Raw genomic sequence first — 20,008 nt, 5'->3', positions numbered from 1 at the left:
ACAGTATGCTGTACATACATTTATATGCAGTAATCAAGTTAAAGACAAAATCTGAATAAACTGAGGGAAGAGCACTGCACGGAGGTTCTTTTACAAGTTGTACTGGAAATGCACTACAAATTAGGTCAAAGCTTAAATAATAATACAAAATACTACATACATAAAGCTCTGTGCAGCTCAAAAGCTGGTCTCTTTCACCAACAGACGTTGAACCAATAAACGATATTACTTCACCCAGCCTGGCTCTCTAATAAAGCTACAGTTTTGGACAAATGCAGTTTTTAGTACTCCCAAATATAGTACAGGAACAGAACACATTTTGCAGTATTGTGTGATCATAAAATACATAAAAAGAACAGGAGTACTTGTGGCACCTTAGAGACTAACAAATTTGTTTGAGCATAAGCTTTCGTGGGCTACAGCCCACTTCATCGGATGCATAGAATGGAACATATAATAACAGTATATATATATATACACACACACACACATATATACATATACACACACATATACATACACAGAGAAGATGCCATACCAGCTCTAAGAGGCTAATTAATTAAAATGACCTATTATCAGCAGGAAAATAGCTTTTGTAGTGATAATCAAGATGGTCAATTACAGACAGTTGACAAGAGGTTAAGGATAGTTATCATAAGGAAATAGATTCAAGTAGTGTAATGACTCAGCCATTCCCAGTCTCTATTCAAGCCAGAGTTAATGGTATCTAATTTGCAAATCAATTCAAGCTCAGCAGTTTCTCCTTGGAGTCTGTTTTTGAAGTCTTTCTGTTGCAAAATTGCCACCTTCAGATCTGTTACTGAGTGGCCAGAGAGGTTTTCAATTCAAGGTGGCAATTTTCAACCTCTCTGGCCACTCAATGACTCAGGAACACAATACCCAGAAAGTCACTTAGGTTTTTATGAAAATCTCACATTTTGGGACACTCAGATGTAAACTGAGAAAACACAGTAACATGCACCAAGTGCCCTAACTGACCAAAAAGTGGTTATAATTATAAAAAACAAACAAACCCACGAAGACTATCGTGTTTGCAAAAACAATTCAACTTGATTGTAACCTTATGCGCTGGATTATGCAATAGTGGAGTTTTGTACTCTCTTCAATGGCACAACCAGAATGATGCATTCTGGAGTATCTGCAGCGAACCTGGTACCACCCAGCAGAATGTACAGCTTTTATTTTTATGTTAAAGTTTAGACTTATGTGATGATTATTACCCCATGCCTGGCTACATTCCTCCCCCCACAAAAGTGCCTAGGGTGGTTAGCATATATTTCTATGCTTGGCTCAATTTTCAGGTTTCCTTTGCAAATCACCTTTAACCAGATTTAGCTTGTGTGGGTTAAAAGGAGACTGATCAGAAGAGAGGACTCTCCTGAAAGGAATAATCATACAAGGAGGGGAGGGAAATATCACCCTACTATGTTCAAGAACCTATTTTTGTTTTTACATTGGGAAAAACTAGTTACACACTACCCCTTATTAGTAAAATAAAATGAAATCTACATGTCGTCCAATTGCTGAATTTTTAATATAAATACTGAGCTCAGAGTACAGGCAAATGTGAGAAACGAAACACTTTCTACTTTTTTTTTTTTTAACTCTACCCTAAAATATCAACTTCGCTATCTTATACTGACACCCAGAGGAAGAAAATTTAACTGCATTCCCTCCTTTATACAGTGGCTACAAATTCACAGCAAGCACCTTTCCTAAACTTTAAAAATGTGAGTCTTAACAAAAAGACCCACATTGCATATTCTGAGATTCCCTATAGTCTAGTCATGCCAATAGTCTCTCCTCCCGTTTTAGTTGTATTGTTTTCTGTTTACGAATATAATCAGAGAGATGTAGTATGACAGAACACAGAGTGTACTTATTCAAACATATGTCTTTTCAGTAGGGTTGGTTTTTGTAAATGTTTAACTCCCAATTCAGATATTTTGGCATTTCAGCCCCATCACATTCATGGTTGAGACAGGGACTGGCAGATACTACTCTAATGCAGGAGGTATAGCACTAAGAGTAGTAATAAGTTGGCATTCTCTGAGGTTCCAGCAAGGGGTTCAGAAATGATGGGGGAGGAAAGAGAGAAACCCAAATCCATTGTGAACAGATTGTGTATATGGTAGGGACAGCCACGCTGCTATCCCAAGAGTCCTCATATTTGTGATCCCACCCCTCCAGCTCAATTTGCACCTCAAGCCGTTAGGGAAGGTTGAGATATATTGCATGGCAATATCAGAATGCAGATGATATTCAGCTGTACATTCACCAAGATTCTACAATCTCCATACTTTCCCACAGCCTGACCACGATAAGGGTCTGGGAGAAAAGTGAGTTGTTTGTGACTCAATCCAGACAAAATGGAGATTATGCTTGTTCGTGGTAGGAAGCGTTTACGTGATGGCAGACTCTGCCTCTGTCCATTTTAGGTTGTATGTCTTCTTTTCACCAGACTCTGGACTACTAGATTCTCAAGTAGTAGCATTGGCCCACAGTGCACGTCTATGACTAAATTAGAAGACTTCATCCACTCTGGCCATTGAATTAATGATCTGTGCCTCTTACCTCTTGGCTAGACTACTGCAAAGTGTTCCATTTAAGGTTGCAGTTGAAGTCAGCCAGGAAGTTACAACTGGTACAAAATACAACTGCCAACTTCTTGAGCAAGGGCAAGTGGCTGAGAGTTCAGGAAACCATATTTGATCCCAAGTGTTGTTCATTTTCAGGTACAATTCAATCTGTTTATGTCAATCTTTAAAGCCCTGAATGGTTTAAAACTCCACTACCTGAGAACTCAGCCTCTCATCCTACACTCCACTTCAACAGTTAAGAACAACTGAAGGCTTTTGGATAGCAGTTCTTAAGGTTAAAATATTACAGACTCAGCAACCCGGCTCTCAGAAGCGGGCTGCTGTGTCCATAATTTGCTCCATTAGATGTTCCACCAGTGCCTGAGTACAAGCACCTTTTGTCTGATGTTCTAATGCACTGAGAATATGTTTGGATACTGTATTTGCCTTTTAAAAAGTTTCTGCATAACTGATTATAGCTGTTACAGGAAAAACAAGTTTCTAAAAGAAAAACAAGAACTGCAAATTGAAGGGAGTTGGAGGGAGATGAGATTTCAGCTGTTTTATACCTTTGCCATCTTTTGGTTCATCAAAGATAATTAACTGGTATTTCTAACTTTTCAATTAAAGTTTCTGACTAATGCCAAGGGAAACTATTTTCCATACTCCACGGGGTACTTGTTAAAAAGGGAAAAGGCAACATCTCTACAAGCTGTCTCTTCTACCTCTAAGGAGAGATCAGTCTCCAGGCGCACTCAAGATTTGTCTTCTTTACTGAAACTGTCACCACCATCAACAACTGCAATAGTGATTTTTATTCTGTGGACCTTTTCCCACTGAAAAGAGATGAAACCATTTCATTTCACGTAAGGATTGATGGAGGAGATGGCAGATGACAGAACAAGAAGCAATGGTCTCAAGTTGCAGTGGGGGAGGTCTAGGTTGGATATTAGGAGGATGGTGAAGGACTGGAATGGGTTACCTAGGGAGGTGGTGGAATCTCCATCCTTAGAGGTTTCTAAGGCCTGGCTTGACAAAGCCTTGGCTGGGATGATTTATTTGGTGTTGGTCCTGCTTTGAGCAGGGGGTTGGACTAGATGACCTCCTGAGGTCTCTTCCAACCCTAATATTCTATGATTCTATGATGTGTACAGCCCTGCAAATCTGTGGATATCTGCATCTGCGGATATCCACGGACCATTTTTGCGGATCAGATGCGGATACAAATTTTGTATCTGCACAGGGCTCTACTGATGTGGTCCATGAATAAACTTAATTTAGTTTCCATGGGACAGTCTTCCCCGTTGCATAGTTTTAACTAGTTCCATTCAGTTTTTAGGAACATCACACTTGTCACTTTCTGAAATGCCCTATACTGTACTCTAACAGCACATGTTCTTTATACACACATTTTTAGTGCGTGGGAAAGGGGTTATGTTTAGATCATTTTCTGAAATCCTAAAACTACCTCAGGTTTCAGAGTGGTAGCTGTGTTAGTCTGTAGCAGCAAAAAGAATGAGGAGTAGTTGTGGCACCTTAGAGACTAACAAATTTATTTGGGCATAAGCTTTTGTGGGCTAAAACCCAATTCACTGAATGCATGCAGTGGAAAATACAGTAGGAAGATATATATACCCAGAGAACATGAAAAAATGGGTGTTGCCATACCAACTATAACGAGACTAATCAATTCCTCTACTGTTACTCACACCTTCTTGTCAACGGTTGGAAATGGGCCATCCTGATTATCACTACAAACGGGTTTTTTTCCTCCTGCTGATAATAGCCCACCTTAATTGATTAGTCTCGTTATAATTGGTATGGCAACACCCATTTTTTCATATTCTCTGTGTATATATATTTTCCTACTGTATTTTCCACTGCATGCATTCAATGAAGTGGGTTTTAGCCCACAAAAGCTTATGCCCAAATAAATTTGTTAGTCTCTAAGGTGCCACAACTACCCGAGTTTCCCCAGTGAGTCAGGGATTGGGAAACTGCTGCTCTAATATACAAGGCAGCCCTCTCAGCAGCATACTTTGAGGTGACAAGCTGCCTGTGTTAAAAATGGCTTGCTAAGAGAAATCTTAAATTAATGCCCTTTTTGCTTGTTTTGATGTGTAAAGGTCTATTAGGTGTGGGGGTTCAGGCTTTTTTAATCTTAGAAGTATCAGTAGTGTCAAGTCCACTTGTTTTTCTGGTGGGCTCAGCTGTTTATTGTGAACTTTCTTAGCCTTCAGTTGAAGGTAGATGTTGAAACTTTAACACATGCAGCTTTTCTCCCAATAACTATTTGGACATTTAAACATTAAACGTGTTAGAACGCAGTTGACATACTGAATAACAATTAACTCTCCAATCAATTAGGTATTACTTGCATGACATTGCTGACTTTTATATAAAAATGTATCAGTTCTCCAGGTGTCCTTCCAGGAAAACAAGGCTAGAACCAAAACAGGAAAGCGTGCATATTTTATATACATCTTCCAGGCTTTTTATATATCATAAAGAGAAAAAGACAAGCCCAGTGTTTCTTTTTTGCCAGTCACACTGAAGGAGATATTTAATTAGAGTTACCATAAAAGAGGGGTTGAGAATTATTCTCCATTTTATTTAACTGACAGGGAAATAGAGAAGTTATGTGGCTAGGAAATTAAGGTACAATTTCCTTAGAAATCCAAGTGACCATTTAAATGACTGTTTGAGAGGAAGCCACATTCTTCCTCTTTTTACCATTATTCTCTATTTGATTAGATATATTTATGATGCAATATGAAAATGTGCCTTGGTATGGAAGAGGTACCTTTCACTGCTTACTCCAGTGGCTCCCCAAGCCCCAAGGGGGGTGTAGAGGAACATTCAGGGGGCGTGGTGGGGCCAGGCCAGCCCCCATTGGGGGCAGGAAGGGGTGCTACTCAGCCTCACTCTGCTCCGACCCCAGCTCCTCTTCATTATTTACCATTCCCTCAATTTTGTGTCACTTGCAAACTTTATCAATGATATGTTTTGGTGCACGTCACTGACAAAAACCATTAAATAGTGTAGGGCCAAGAACCAGTCTCTGAAGGAGCCGAGTGGAAACACACCCTCTTGATGACGATTCCTGGTTTACAATTACATTTTGAGACCTATCAGTTAGTAAAGAGACACTCCCTCACCACCATACATGTGACACTGGTCTGCTAGGAGGTGGTCTTTCAGATGAAGTGTAAAGCAAAGGGGTCTTATCACTCACAGTTAAAGTTTCCATAACACTTTTTGCAAGAATAGAGGCAGTCAATACCAGTATCCTAGCCAAATCCATGGTGAACAATCCATAATTCACCTACATTCCCTTTCAGTTTCAGCCAAATGCAATATTTTTAATAATCTATGCTTAGCAATGTGCAACAGTGCAAAATAGCCATACCGGAATGCTTCCTATTAGAGGGCTATATTTCAGTGGCCAGTGAAATTACTGTATTGAGTTGGCATCTAAGTTTTTGAGGTTCTTAGAGCTCCTTTGATCTAAGGTGGAAGTATCAAGCTACAAGTTTCCATAGTAACCCAGAGACCTTTATCAAACTCTCACATGGTTGAAATCTGTTCATATGTTCATCAGCTACCGGAATACAATGTCAAAATTAGAAGCTGGGGGTTATGGAGTTGTGTGGATGCTTTTGTGAGGGGTGGGGAATTTTCTGTAATATTTTGTATGAATACTGTGTGTGCCGTAGCTTCCCCTAGCTGCATGATTAACTAGATGGTGAGAAATCCCCTAGAGGCTGCATGGTTAACTAGATGGTGGGGAAAAGGTTTACTCTTTGTGGAGACCTAGAGATAGAGGTGTGGCTGATGCCTAGCTTCTCTGGGGCCTGAGGCCCCTTGCCCATGGAGAGTCTGAGAAGACAATGGCCACTCCAAGTGCCCAGACATTTGGTACCTAGCAACTGCTGACGACTATGGATGGCCCATCCCTCTACAGGAAGCCAGCTGTGTTTGACCAGCTGGAGAAAGAGGGCTGAGGAGGAGGGACAGCTGACAATGGCTGCCCAGGAACAAGAACAAAAGACGAAGGGCTTGGCTACACTTACAAATTTGCAGCGCTGCAGCAGGGTGTGAAAACACACCCTCTCCGGCGCTGCAAAGCGCCAGTGTGGTCAAAGCCCCAGCGCTGGGAGCACGGCTCCCAGCGCTGTCCGTTATTCCCCACAGGGAGGTGGAGTACGGACAGCGCTGGGAGAGCTCTCTCCCAGCGCTGGCGCTTTGACTACACTTAGCGCTTCAAAGCACTGCCGCAGCAGCCTTGCCGCAGCAGCGCTTTGAAGTGCTAAGTGTAGCCACAGCCTGAGAAGGAGGCTAGGTAGGATTGTTAAGTGTGGCCTGCTGGAAGCAGGGATACTCGCCTCAACTGGGACAAAAGTAGGGTCAGAGGGCTCTGTGCTCCGGACCAACCAAGATGGACTATACTGTAGCTTATTATTCTCTGTGTTAACCAAGGACTTTCTACAGTAATGTTCCAGACTTCTAATTAACTACTGTTTTTAAGCGGGGGGGGGGGGTAACTCCAGTTTAAGCGGGGGGTAACATTGCTCCCTTTGGATGTACAAGTGTCTCAGGTGTCCAACTCAGGTGGACTTGCTGAAGGGAGCTCACAATGAAGTAGGGGTGCTGAAGACTCCAGGGTTCAGTCTCAGGAGGCGGTGAAACACTAGTGAAAGAGTGTAACACAAAGGGGCTCTGGCACACCGAGGGGTCCTCCCAGGAACTGTTCAAGAGCATGGGACCGGTGGATCCAGGACAGCTCCTCATCGCAGTTTTTGCAAGATGTAGTTTGTAGTGCATGCAAATTGAAACAATCTAAAAATGTTAAGGCCCAGTCCTACTCTCACATATCAACCATGGACACAATTCCCATCAGTCTGAATTGAAACTGAAGGCACATTTGGGAAATCTAGATAAACATGTAGTTTGTCCTATATTAAGCTATCTGTCAATTTTAACTGCTTTTTGGGAGTTCAAGAATGTGAAGAGACAAAGCAACTGAATCAACATAAAAGGGATTTAGGTACACCTCTACCCCGATATAACACGACCCAATATAACACAAATTCGGATATAACGCAGTAAAGCAGCGCTCCGGGGGAGCAGGACAAGTTCAATATAATGTGGCTTCACCTATAACACAGTAAGATTTTTTGGCTCCCGAGGACAGCGTTATATGGGGGTAGAGGTGTACTTAATTTCCATAGGTCGTCCCAGGAAGAAATCTTCCATCAATGCGTATTTACAGTGGGGGTGAGATGTTTCCTTCCTCATTAAAACAGCTGGGGAGGAGGTGGGGGAAATGGAATTAAACTTATCTTCAGTTGCTTTGTTATTGTGCCTTTATCTGTACCACTCTGTTAAGTTTCAAATTTTATTCTTCCAAGCCCTTTGCTTCGTAATGGTAGTGCATCTCTATCATATTCCTTTCTAGAAAGTCTTTCCTTCCACATATTAATCTCATTGCAGTCTTGTCACTACTTTCCATTTCCGCTCAGATCCTATGCTTTCCTCCAAACTTTCCACAATGCAGTGGCTTGCCACTTACCCCAATCTGCACATTTACTGCCCTTCACACAGAGCAGGGAAGTGTAGAGTTCAAACTGATGCAAGACTGGAAGTATAGAATACAGTGGACGATCCATTAGGAAAGGGAATGAAGGGGAAAAAAAAAGAGGCAACAAGTAACATTAGCCAACTGGTAACTGAGGTCCAAGAACAGAATTGCCTTAACCTCAAGCAATAAACTTCTACCGCTGCCTATAGGAATTCATAATGGGGACTAAACTCTTGACACTTTCAACGATGACTTCCTCAAGTCAGTCAGTTTCCAGGGCTGTCAAATAGACTGATACCTTTAATGAGTATTACATTCACTTCAACATGCAGCAACATTTTGATTTAATTGAAGGCACTGACAATTTTGCCATTGACTGCACTGGGGGTCAGGATTCCATCCCTTGATTTATTTTATTTTTAAAATCTTAGTAAAGTCTTGGTTTAAAGCAAGTCACTGCTGTTTGTAAGGTCAAAACAAGAAACTTTTATATTTACAACCCTATCAAATGACCACGATAATGGCTGTTGTACTATGAAATTGACAACTGTAACATTTGTAATGGTAAGAGTTGAGTGGTTTTATGTCCATCCAAAATTTATAGTTTTGGGGCCTAGTTCTATCCTCAGGCAGCAAGCATAATTCCCATCAACTTCAGTGGGAGTTACAGCAGGGTGCAGTGAATTAAATCAAAGTAATTTAAATAAGATTGTAATCATGATTTAAATGAACCAGCAGGAAACTGATTTAAATCACTGATTTCAATCTTGTTTTGCATTTGTATTTTTCAGTTATTTTCAAAGAAAAAAGTTAATTCACAAGTTGATTTGCAATCAAATATAGCCTTTACACTAAATATACTTTTTGCCAACTAGGCGGATACAGTGTATCTATATATTTAAACAATTATATAGCTTAACATACATTTATTCAGAGTCTTAATTTTTACATTTACTATGTTAGAACAGAGCAATTTTTTTTTTTTTACTGCAAGATAATGGTTGTCTTTTTTACTCAGGATTTGTTTCGGGATGCATTTAGAAGGAAACTGGAATTCAATTAAATATGTACAAAACCACATTTAAAATGTATTTTTATTAAATGAAGCTACTTTAAAATGTTCTGAAGTTTATCAAGGCAAGTTTAGCATTTAAAATGGATCAAACAAGAAGTATTAACTCTCTTACTACAGGTGACATTGTTTCTGATTGCCATGGAACAGATTTTCAGATAGTTAGATGCCTAAAGATGCAGATAGGCACCTACTGGGATTTTCAAAAGTGCATAGAAAGGTTAGGTGCCTAACTCCCATTGAAACCAAGGAGAGTTAGGTGCCATACCTGCCAAGATATCTTGAAAATCCCACTATGCGTTTATAGGTGCATAAATATATTTGAAAATCTGGCCCAATGTCCTTCAAGTTTTTAGAATTAGTAGAATTTATTCTCTTATTGGAAAAGGAAAACAAGCTTTCCTGCATTCTCAACTCTCAATCAGTTTTTCAACTTTGAATAAACTAGTCCAAATGAAGAAATCTGTTAGATAAACTGAAACCAAAAGTAATCAAGGCAAAAGCTTTTCCGCACAACAGAAACAGAGGAAAGGTATTTGGAAAAATACAAATACTAGTATCCATTGTAAAGAAAACAACACAGTAGAACCCCTATTTTACACCAGCTAATTGGTGATTGAATTCATAAAAGTAAAAAGTGAATAAAATAAAACTTCTCTAAAGTACAGTCGGTACGGTGCATGAAGCTGTAGTATGGTGCACCGCACTGATTTCTTCTTGTCCTTCAAACCATTCCAAAGTGATTTCCAAAGCGCTGAAGGCATGAGAATATGAAGGGATGTCAACATGTTTTCACCGATGTCACTTTCATTGTGTGACTCCTTCCCCTGGCTGAGGAAAAATATTCCATATAACTCATAATTTGTAAGTGGTGTTTAAAACTGAAGTTCTACTATCTATAGATACTTAATGCAGTACATGACATTAACTCAAGTTCTATAAAAGTCGCAACCTCAAAAGTTAAAGATTTGTCTTTCCTGTTCTGTATTTAATTAGAAAAGCAGCATCCTTTAACATTACAATTTGAGGGCTCATTGAGCTAGTACATTTTATACATAAATGATTAATGGATGATAGTACAGTTAGGGCTGACCATAAGTTGTCAACCTCAAAATTAATTTTAAACAGATTAAAAAAATAAAAATTCCAATGTATTTTTTAAATGAAGAGGGTCAGGGAGAGGGTTACACTCAGATGATTGGGAGTTTGAAGTAGTAATTTTTAATAATAGTTGTAACACTTATATAAAGGGGAAACCAGGAGGAAGAGGGAGGCCGCCTCAGTATCAGCACATGACCCCAGGGCCCACTGGAAGTCTCAGGATTGCTTATACCCGTCACTCCTAATCTTTATATTTGCTTTGGGCTCAACCAGGCCTGTCTAAGCATCTGGGATTTAACTCAGCAGCAAAATTCTGCAAGAGCTATCTAGGACTGGAAAGTCCTTTCCTTTGGGAATTGCCTGTGAGCATGTTGAGGGTCCTCTGAGGTAAGTGAAAGGGGTGCCTGGATATTTAATTCTTTTACAGGAGGAACTCTGGGTTTAACTGGGTAGACTGACACTTGGGAAACATCCTATGCTTATCCTTTAATCCATGGGACTAAGATTATCTAGCTTCAGCAGTGATAACACATTTTTCCACCCTGAGTTTCACACAATTATAAACCAGTAATACAGTATTTTGCAAGCCATCAGTAACATGCTTGCCCTGAGAATATTAACAACTGTAGCATGAACAACAGATTATGCAACTGTATGTGGACAACAGAACGTAACAGGCATTCTCGGTCTGACCAATGGTCCATCTAGCCCAGTATCCTGTTTTCTGACAGAGTGCCAGAGGCTTCAAAGGGAATGAACAGAACAGGCAATTTCTAGTGATCCATCTCTTATTGCCCAGTCCCAACATCTGGCAGTTAAAGGCTTAGGGCAGTGGTACTTAAACTTTTGTACTGGTGACCCCTTTCACACAGCAAGCCTCTGAGTGCGACCCCCGCTTCCCCTTTATAAATTAAAAACACTTTTGAAAATATTTAATATCATTATAAATGCTGGATGCCAGGAGGGGTTTGGAATAGAGGCTGACAGCTCGCGACCACCCCCCCACCCATGTAAGAACCTTGCGACCCCCTGAGGGATCCCAACCCCCAGTTTGAGAACCCCTGGTTTAGGGGCATCCAAATCATACGATTGCATTCTTGACAATGGCTCATAGCCATTGATTGACCTATTCATCATAACTCATCTAATTATTTTTGAACCCAATTGTAAGTTTGGCCTTCACAACTGCCTCGGCAACAGGTTGTGTGAATTACTTTTGTTGGTTTTAAACCTACTGCCTATTAATTTCATCAGGTGAGCCCTAGTTATTTACCCCTTCACATTACACACTTCCCTATTCACTTTCTCCATGCCATACATGCTTTTACAAACTATCATATCCCCCCCAAGTCATCTTTTTCTAAACTGAATATTCCAGTCTTTTTAAGCTCTCCTTGTATGAAAGCTGTTCCATACCCCTAATCATTTGTTGCCTCTCTCTGTACTTCGGCCCATTCTAATATCTTTTTTGAGATGGGACAACTAGAACAGCATATAGTGGCATTATGATATTTGCTGTCTTATCTATCCCTTTCCTAATATTGTTAGCTTTTTTGACTGCCACTGCACATTTAAAGGATGTTTACAGGGAACTAGCCACTATGACTCCAAGATCTCTTTCTGGAGTGGTAACAGCTAATTTAGACCGCACCATTTTGTATGGATAGTTGGGATTATGTTTTCCAGTGTGCATGAGAAGCAGGGGGAAAAACAAAAATAAAACAGGGAAAAGGAAGAGGAAACCAAGGGAGAAAATGGAAGGAGGCCAAAAAGGGTGGGTCTTACAGTAACAGGGAAAGAAAACAAAAAGAATGTAAAAATCACAAAATTGACAAGACTACTCAGGTGCAATAACAGACTCTGAAATAATTAAAAACAATTAGGATTTCACATTTACTATTCTTGTTAAATGTTCTCTTAAAAGAATACAGTAAAGTGTGGCTGTAACAGAGGATTTTAAGATGCGTCTAGATTTTTGGAAAGCTGCACTTCAAATACGGATTATGTTATTTGTTAATGTTACAACCAAGTTTGTTTTTCCTTTTTATCTAAGTCAGTAAAACCTTGCACTGTTTCTCATTATTTTACCAACCAACAAGTGGCTGGTAGCAGCTCCCAACATATATAAGGAAATATCTAGCCCAAGGATCTTAAACACTCATTTCAGACAACCAGAAAAAAAGAAAGAAAAAAAAAGAGAAGAGAAGAGAAGAAAACGAAAAAAGACAGACAATGGCATCACCATCAGTATTACTTGGCTGCTAAGCTAATGATGAATCACAAGCGTGAGATAAATGGAAAGAATGAATAAACATAAGAGTGAAATGGAGAGTTTCTTGCAGAAGAAGGTATTTGGGAGGGATTTAAAAGAGAAAAAAGGCAGTGACTTCACATACTAGTTCAGGAAGGCCATTCTTCATTCAGATCTCTCCTGAAAATTCATCCTTTTCTTTCTGTGCAGACAGCCAGGCCCTTATCTTCGATCATGATTACAATAACTCTATCTCTGGCCTTCCTAGCAGCCACATCATCCTTCCCCAGTCCATGCAGAATGCAGCTGCTAAGATTATTTTTTTTTGCCTGCTGCTCTGACCACATCTAACACACACTACTTTGAAACATTCTTGTGACTCCTCCTGTTTTATCACATCAAAATTAAGCTTCATGTCCCCACCTTCAAGTTCCTTCATAGCTCCACATCACCTTACTTGAGCACTCGCCTCATGTCATGTCCCACTCACATCAGTGACGCCAGCCTTAAGAAGCTGACAAACAACTGTTTCTTCTCTCTTGTCTTCATGGATCAGTTCAGGGAGGGCACTCCATGTGTCACTACAGTTTTCTTTCTAATCCTCCTCAAGGCTGACCTCTTAACAGTGATGCTTATAAGAAGCCATCCAGTTAATGTCGGTCAGTCAGGTAACAACTGAGGACAATTTGCTCTTTATTTATAATATATCTATATATAAAACTGCATGTGTTTGACTATTTTTTCTCTTCCCTACCATTGCATGTCTTGTCATCTTACACAAGAAATGCCTATGTACTTGTACAGCACCCAGCACAATGGTGGCCTGATTCAGACTGGGGCTTCTGGGCACTGCTACAATAAAAGTGCTATGTAATTTAGGTCTCAGCATTGCAGGGAATGGCTGACCATGAACGAGAGGACATTGGAAATGTTAACCGATACCTTTTCCAGGTTTCTTAATGATTCATTTATCTTTCACCATAAAGCATCAAGTGTGAGTTTACTTAGCACATAAACTTGCCAAATGCGGCGAAACCTTGCAGCTGGAACTCTGTCCCCACATGGAACTCCCTTTGGGGTGTGCCTGTGCACAGGACTCCACCTGCATGGATCAAAATGCAGGATTGGAGCCTAAAACAAGACGATGCAGCCTGTCCACAAAATAGCATTATTTCCTTGTGCTCCCTTATCAGTCTGCCCGTATCCATCTGTTGTCTCTTGTCTTCGATTGTAAGTGATTTGGGGCAGGGACTGTCATTTTGTCTGTACAGTAACTAGCTGTGATACATGAAGGGGGGTGGGGAGGGCACGTAGCCAGCCAGCTAGCTGTAAAATCCCTCTTGGTCTGTTCTGCGCTTGCTTTACCTGTAAAGGGTTAACAAGCCCACAGGTAAAAGAAAAGGAGTGGGAACCTGACCAAAAGAGTCAATGGGAAGGTAGAACTTTTTCAAATTGTGAAAAACTTTCCCTTTGTCTGTTGTTCTCTGGGCTGCAGGGACATGGAGCAGTAATGCTGTAAACAGCTTTAAGCCAGGTATGATTATAGATCATCAAATCTACTTATCTGGAGCCTCAGATATGCAAGTAAAATTAGGGAATGTCTAAAAAGACATGATTATGGTTATTTCTTATTGGCTTGTGGACTTCTCTGTGCTAACCCCAGATGCTTTTGTTTGCTTGTAACCTTTAAGCTGAACCCCCAAGAAAGCTATTTTGGGTGCTCAATTTTTGGAATTGCTCTTTGAAAATCTAGCAAAAGCCTAAATTCCAGATGTATTTTCTTTCTTTTTGTTTTGAATAAAATTTACCTTTTTTTAACAGGTTTGGATTTTTGGTGTCCTAAGAGGTTTGTGCATGTGCTGTTTGATTAGCTGGTGGCAACAGCTAATTTTCTTTGTTTTCTTTCTCAGCTCTTGGGGAGGGTACCCCACAGGGAGGAATCCCAAGTGCTCCTTCCTGGGTCCAAATTTTTTCTTCTTTTTTTGCATTTGGGTGGTGGCAGCGTTTATCAAGCCAAGGTCAGAGAAAAGCTGTAACCTTGGGAACTTAATACAAGCCTGGAGTAGCCAGTATTAATTTTTAGAATCCTTGCGGGCCCCCACTTCTGCACTCGGCATGACAGAGTGGGGATTCAGCCTTGACACTAGCACAGTGGGGTCCTGGTCCATGAATACAGCTGCTAGGCACTATGATAATACAAATAATAAGTAAGCGTTCCATCAGCTTATACAGCAACCTAAAGACGGTCATCCCCATCTATGCTACAATTTGGCCCATACCAGCTTATTGTAGGATAAGGTTTTTAACATTAACTTAAAAATATTTGCATAAGCAGTTGTGCCATCCAGAGTGGAGGATGTTTTACTAAAGCCAGTCATATTAAAATAACTCTAAACAATATTTTATCTATTTAGATTTAGGCTGGCCAATTAAAGAAACACCTTTCTCGTGCTCTGTGGGCCTTTGACACTGTTCAGCAACTGAAAGTGTACACATTAAATATACTGCCATAACTGCTCCCAGAACACAATACTAAAATTATTCACATTCCACATCAGCTAGTATAGTTGTAGAAATCATTTCCTAACTCTACTGGTAGTGAGAGAAGCCAGATTGAATATTTTTGTCTTGACTTTTCATAGCTTTGAGTTAGTAGCTGCGGGAGAGTGGTAATAACCAGGGATCCTAGAAATCCATTTGCTAGAGAAAAAACACAGAATTTGCATTTTTACAGAGAATCTTTAGTTTTTACTCCAGCTGCCCAGCTTTGAAGGCAGAGTGGAGAGCGATAGCTCCTGGCTGGGAACCCAGCTCTGAAGGCAGTGCCACCCACTGCAGCAGTGCAGAAGGAAGGATGGCATAGTATGGTATTGCTTAATTTGTAATGAAAAAGGTGCTGTGGCTCAAGCTTTTTTTTTTTTTTTTTTTTTTTTTAAATATGAACTTTCATAACTGACACATCAAGCCCAGAGGTGCCGGGGCACAGCCCTGGCACAAATAAAGCACTGGGTATTGCCACCCTTCCTTCCTTCAGAGCTGGGTGCCTGGCCAACAGCTGCCACTCTCCAGCCATCCAGCTCTGAATGCAGAATCTGTTTGGCCCACACAAGGTTGTGCTTTGGTTTATGTCATCTTAATTGCAGAAAAATGCAAATTGAAGTGTTTTTTTTTATCCGAGAATTTTATTTTTTAATCACAGAAAACAAGGATCACCGGTAATAACAAAGTGGTCTAATTTGTTACAAATTGTTAGCAAGAGATGGCATTTATTTTTTGTAAATGTTCCCAAATATCTTTATGACGGACAGGATATAAACAACTACAAAGTTTAACAAGTCTCTAGAATAGCATAATCACAAAAAAAACCCTTGTAGATTATAAAACAGACAAATCAAGATCACCAACAAACAAACAAACATGTTGAATGATGGATGAAACAAGACATTAAATACAACTCTTAGCTGTAATGTCAGATTCCTAGATTCCAAGGGCAGAAGGGACTATTGTCATCATTTAGACCAGTGGTCCCCAACCTTTTTGTCTGGCGGGTGCCAGACAAAGGACCGTGGCAGTGGTGGAGCATCCGCCAAATTTCTGTGGCGATGCCTCTCGATGATGTCGCTTGTCGGCAGCAAGTGGCGTCACCGAGAGGCGTCGCTGCCGAATTTCGGCGGCGTTTCGGCGGCGACGCCTCTCGATGACACCACTTGCCACCGACAAGCGACTTCATCGAGAGGCGTCACCGCCGAAACACCGCCGAAATTCGGCATTTCGGCGGATGCGCGACCACCGGCCAGGATACGGGCGCATTTAGATGCCCCCATGGCGCCCGCGGGCACCACATTGGAAACCGCTGATTTAGACTGACCTCCTCTATAACACAGGCCACAGAACTTCCTCAAAATAATTCCTAGAGCAGATCTTTTAGAAAAATATCCAATCCCGATTTAAAAGTGATTGAGAATCCACCATGATCCTTGGTTAATCCTTCCATTAGTTACTCTCACTATTAAAATTTTGCACTTTATTTCCAGTCTGAAATTTGTCTAGCTTCAGCTTCCAGAATTCAATTGCAATGCTGCAGCTGTGCCACTGTTGTGCTTCAGTGTAGACACTACAGTGACAGGAAAGGGTCTCCTGTTAATCCACCTCCCTGAGAGGCGGTAGCGAGATCAATGGACAAATTCTTCCGTCAGCCTAGCTCTGTGTACACCAGGGTTTAGGTTGGCATAGTTATGCCGAAGTAAGTTTTCAGTGTAGACCAGCCCTGTAATCAAGCCACTCCTTAACCATATCTTTGTTAGACTCAAGTTGCTCATCTACTCAGTTTATCACTAAGGCATGTTGTCCAATCCTTTAATCATTCTCATGGCTCTTCTCTGAACTCTCTCCAATTAATTGACATCCATCTTGAACTGTAAGCACCAGGACTGGACACAGTATTCCAGCAGCCATCACACCAGTGCCAAAACAGAGATAAAATAATCTTTCCCAGCATCACACCGGGCGCTCGTGTTTAGCTGATCATCCACTATGACCATAACATCTTTTTCAGAGTAACTGCTTCCCAAGACACAGTCCTCCATCCTGTAAATATGACCTACATTATTTGTTCCCAGATGTACATATTTACCCATATAAAAAAAACAAAAAAAACACACACCTTGCTTGTGCCCAGCTTACCAAGTGATCCAGGCAGCTCTGGATCAGTAACCTGTCCTGTCATTATTTACCACTCTCCCAATTTGTGTCTCATCTGCAAATTTTATCAGTGATGATTTTTTATTTTCTTCCAGGTCATTGATAAAAATGTTAAATAGCATAGGGCCAAGAACAGATCCCTGCAGGACCCCACTGGAAACATACCTGCTTGATGATGATTCTCCATTTACAGTTACATTCTGATACTTAAGAGTTAGCCAGATTTTAATCCCTTTACTGCGTGCCATCTTTGTTTTATGTATGCAGTGTGGTTGTAGCTGTGTCTGTCCCAGGACATTAGAGACAGAAGGTGCGTGAGATAATATCTTTTATTGGACCAGCTTTTGTTGGTGAGAGAAGCTACACAGCGCTCTTCCTCAGGTCTGGGAAAGGTATTCTGAGTATTACAGCTAAATACAAGGTCAAGCAGTTAGATGGTTTAGTGTAAGTAGTTACAAGGTCAAACAGATATAGAATATAACTACTTACACTAAACATCTGTTTGTCCTTGTAACTACTTACACTAAACCATCTAACTGCTTGACCTTATTTATAATATTATAAGAATAAGAATACCCCCAGACCTGAGGAAAGAGTGTGTGTAGCAAAAAAAAACGCTCCTCTCCAATAAGTTAGTTAGTTCATTAAAAGATATTGCCTCACCCGCCTTGTCTCTAATATTAGTTTTATATCATTCTAATTTTTCAATCAAAATGTGATGCAGTACCAAGTCAAATGCCTTCCAGAAGTCCAAGTATGACATCAACACTACTAACTTTATCAACCAAACTTGTAATCTCATAAAAAGATGGGTGTTCCATCTCATAGAATCTCTGGGCTGGAAGGGACCTCAGGAGGTCATCTAGTCCAACCCCCTGCTCAAAGCAGGCCCAATCCCCACACAGATTTTTTGCCCCAGATCCCTAAATGCCCCCCCTCAAGGATTGAACTCACAAACCTGGATTTAACAGGCCAATGCTCAAACCACTGAGCTATCCCAAGATATCAAGCTGGTTTGACAGAATCTATTTTCCATAACCCCATGTTGATTTGCATGAATGACATTACCCTCCTTTAATTCTTTATTAATCAGGTCCCACATCAGCTGCTCCATTTATCTTACCCACGATCAATGTCAAGCTGGCAGGCCTATAATTAGCCAGGTATCCCTGCCCAGCCTTTTTAAAAGCTGGCACATTAGCTTTCTTGTATCTTCTGGAACTTCTCCAGTGCTCCAAGACTTATTGAAAACCAATATAATAGTCCTGCAAGTTCCTCAACCAGCTCTTTTAAAACTCTTGGGTGCAAGTTATCTGGACCTGCAGAAGTTAAGGGTCACTTCTCTCCCACCAGCCAAAGGAAAGAAGACTCAGATTTCAAGTGTTTATTGTGAGATTTCTCAGCTCTTAATTGGAAGGGGGGAGATACTGAATCCATATCAAAAGGAGTTATTTAACTAAAACACTTGAGACACATGAGGTGTTAAAAGTCCAGTTAAAAACCACTTCCTAGCTCAGATTTCACTTGCTTTCTGTTTGAGATGGCATAATCCTTCTAGTTCTCCAGCCAACTATGGTGTTATCCAAGCAGAGTAGTAAATACCTCACTGTGTAGTGCTATTTTTAAATAATACAGTCAGGGGAAAAAGCCTTTAAGGTATTTTTATGCCTCTTTTACAAAGGACAAGACAAAAAAAAGTTTCTCTTTTCCCTTGCTAGCCACCTTTAGAGCAGCTTCAGTCTTTTTGTTCAAGTTGTACAGCACCTAGCACAATGGGGGTCCAGGTCCACGACTGGGATTTCTAGGCAGCATTGCTAAACAAGCAATAAATAGTAATAACCAGAACCCCAGCCTGTGTCAGTACCCAGCAGCCAACGCTAGATCTGCATGTAAAGCCTTTGCTCCTTTGCCCACCTACACCTCTTGACGCATCCTTACATGGAGGTGACCAGGAGAAACGATCCCTTCCTACACGGGCAAGAGAAGTGCCCGCAGTGCCCGGGCGGCAGAGACAGCGAGGAGGGGCCAGAAACCTGGTTCGGCCTCACAGTTTGTTTGAGCGGCGGGAGGTTTTTAATCCTGGGCTCGTGCCCTGCTGGGGGGGGGGTCCCCCTCGCTGGGCCGGGAACTGGGGGTGGGGGGACTCAGGGGTCCCTGGCCCAGAGCGGGAGGAAGACGCTGGGATCGGCTGCACCTACCGGCTGCAGGAGGAGGCCGAGGCCGATCCCGTCCCGCCCGGGGTCGTCTCTGTCTCCGCCGCGGGGGAGCGGTTGGCCCGGGCGCTGGTGCTGGCCCTGCTCCGTCTCCTCCGGGGGGGCTTGTCCCCGCACGGGCCGGGCCCGCTCTCCATGCCCGGGCCTGGCTCCGGGCAGCCCCGGGGCGCGGGGAGGGGGGATAGCCGGGCCGGGCCGCCTCAGCTCACGGGCTAATGGCGGCGGCGGGCCCACGGCGGTTTGAAAATGGCGGCGGCCAGCACCCAGGCCAATCAGCGCTGCCGCTGGTTGCTAGGAGACGGCGGGGCGGGGCGGCCTAGGGGCATGGCTGGGAACGCTGCAGCGTGAGGGGGCGGGGCCAGCCGGGCTGCCCTCCGCTTCGGGGCGGGGCTGTTTGTGCTGAAAACAGGGGAGGGGCAGCTGCGTGCTGCACATGCGCTGTGAACTCCTGTAGACAGGGGAGGGGAAACAGAGGCAGAGCGAGGCAGC

The 20,008-nt window shown here is 41.8% G+C and overlaps 1 protein-coding gene across 3 annotated transcripts in view; it reads right to left on the bottom strand.

Moving 5' to 3' along the window:
* The window catches only part of NET1 (neuroepithelial cell transforming 1), a 68,804-nt gene extending 49,062 nt beyond the window's left edge, over nt 1-19,742 (bottom strand). Inside the window, exons 1-3 of one of the 3 annotated variants that reach the window (XM_039519718.1) lie at nt 19,505-19,742; nt 13,627-13,707; nt 9,920-10,084 (exon numbers count right to left, since the gene is read on the bottom strand). In XM_039519718.1, the coding sequence (XP_039375652.1) occupies nt 9,920-10,084; nt 13,627-13,707; nt 19,505-19,656 (398 nt within the window). In that variant the 5' untranslated portion in view covers nt 19,657-19,742. The remainder of the gene's footprint in view (nt 1-9,919; nt 10,085-13,626; nt 13,708-19,504) is intronic. The other 2 variants (XM_039519719.1, XM_039519720.1) reach the window with 2 other exon arrangements.
* Between the last annotated feature and the right edge of the window lie 266 nt (nt 19,743-20,008).

This window comes from Mauremys reevesii, linkage group 1 (assembly GCF_016161935.1).
Source record: "Mauremys reevesii isolate NIE-2019 linkage group 1, ASM1616193v1, whole genome shotgun sequence".
Taxonomy (NCBI): domain Eukaryota; kingdom Metazoa; phylum Chordata; order Testudines; family Geoemydidae; genus Mauremys; species Mauremys reevesii.
The sequence above is the reverse complement of the archived record's forward strand: the minus strand, read 5'-3'. Positions and strand labels throughout refer to the sequence as shown.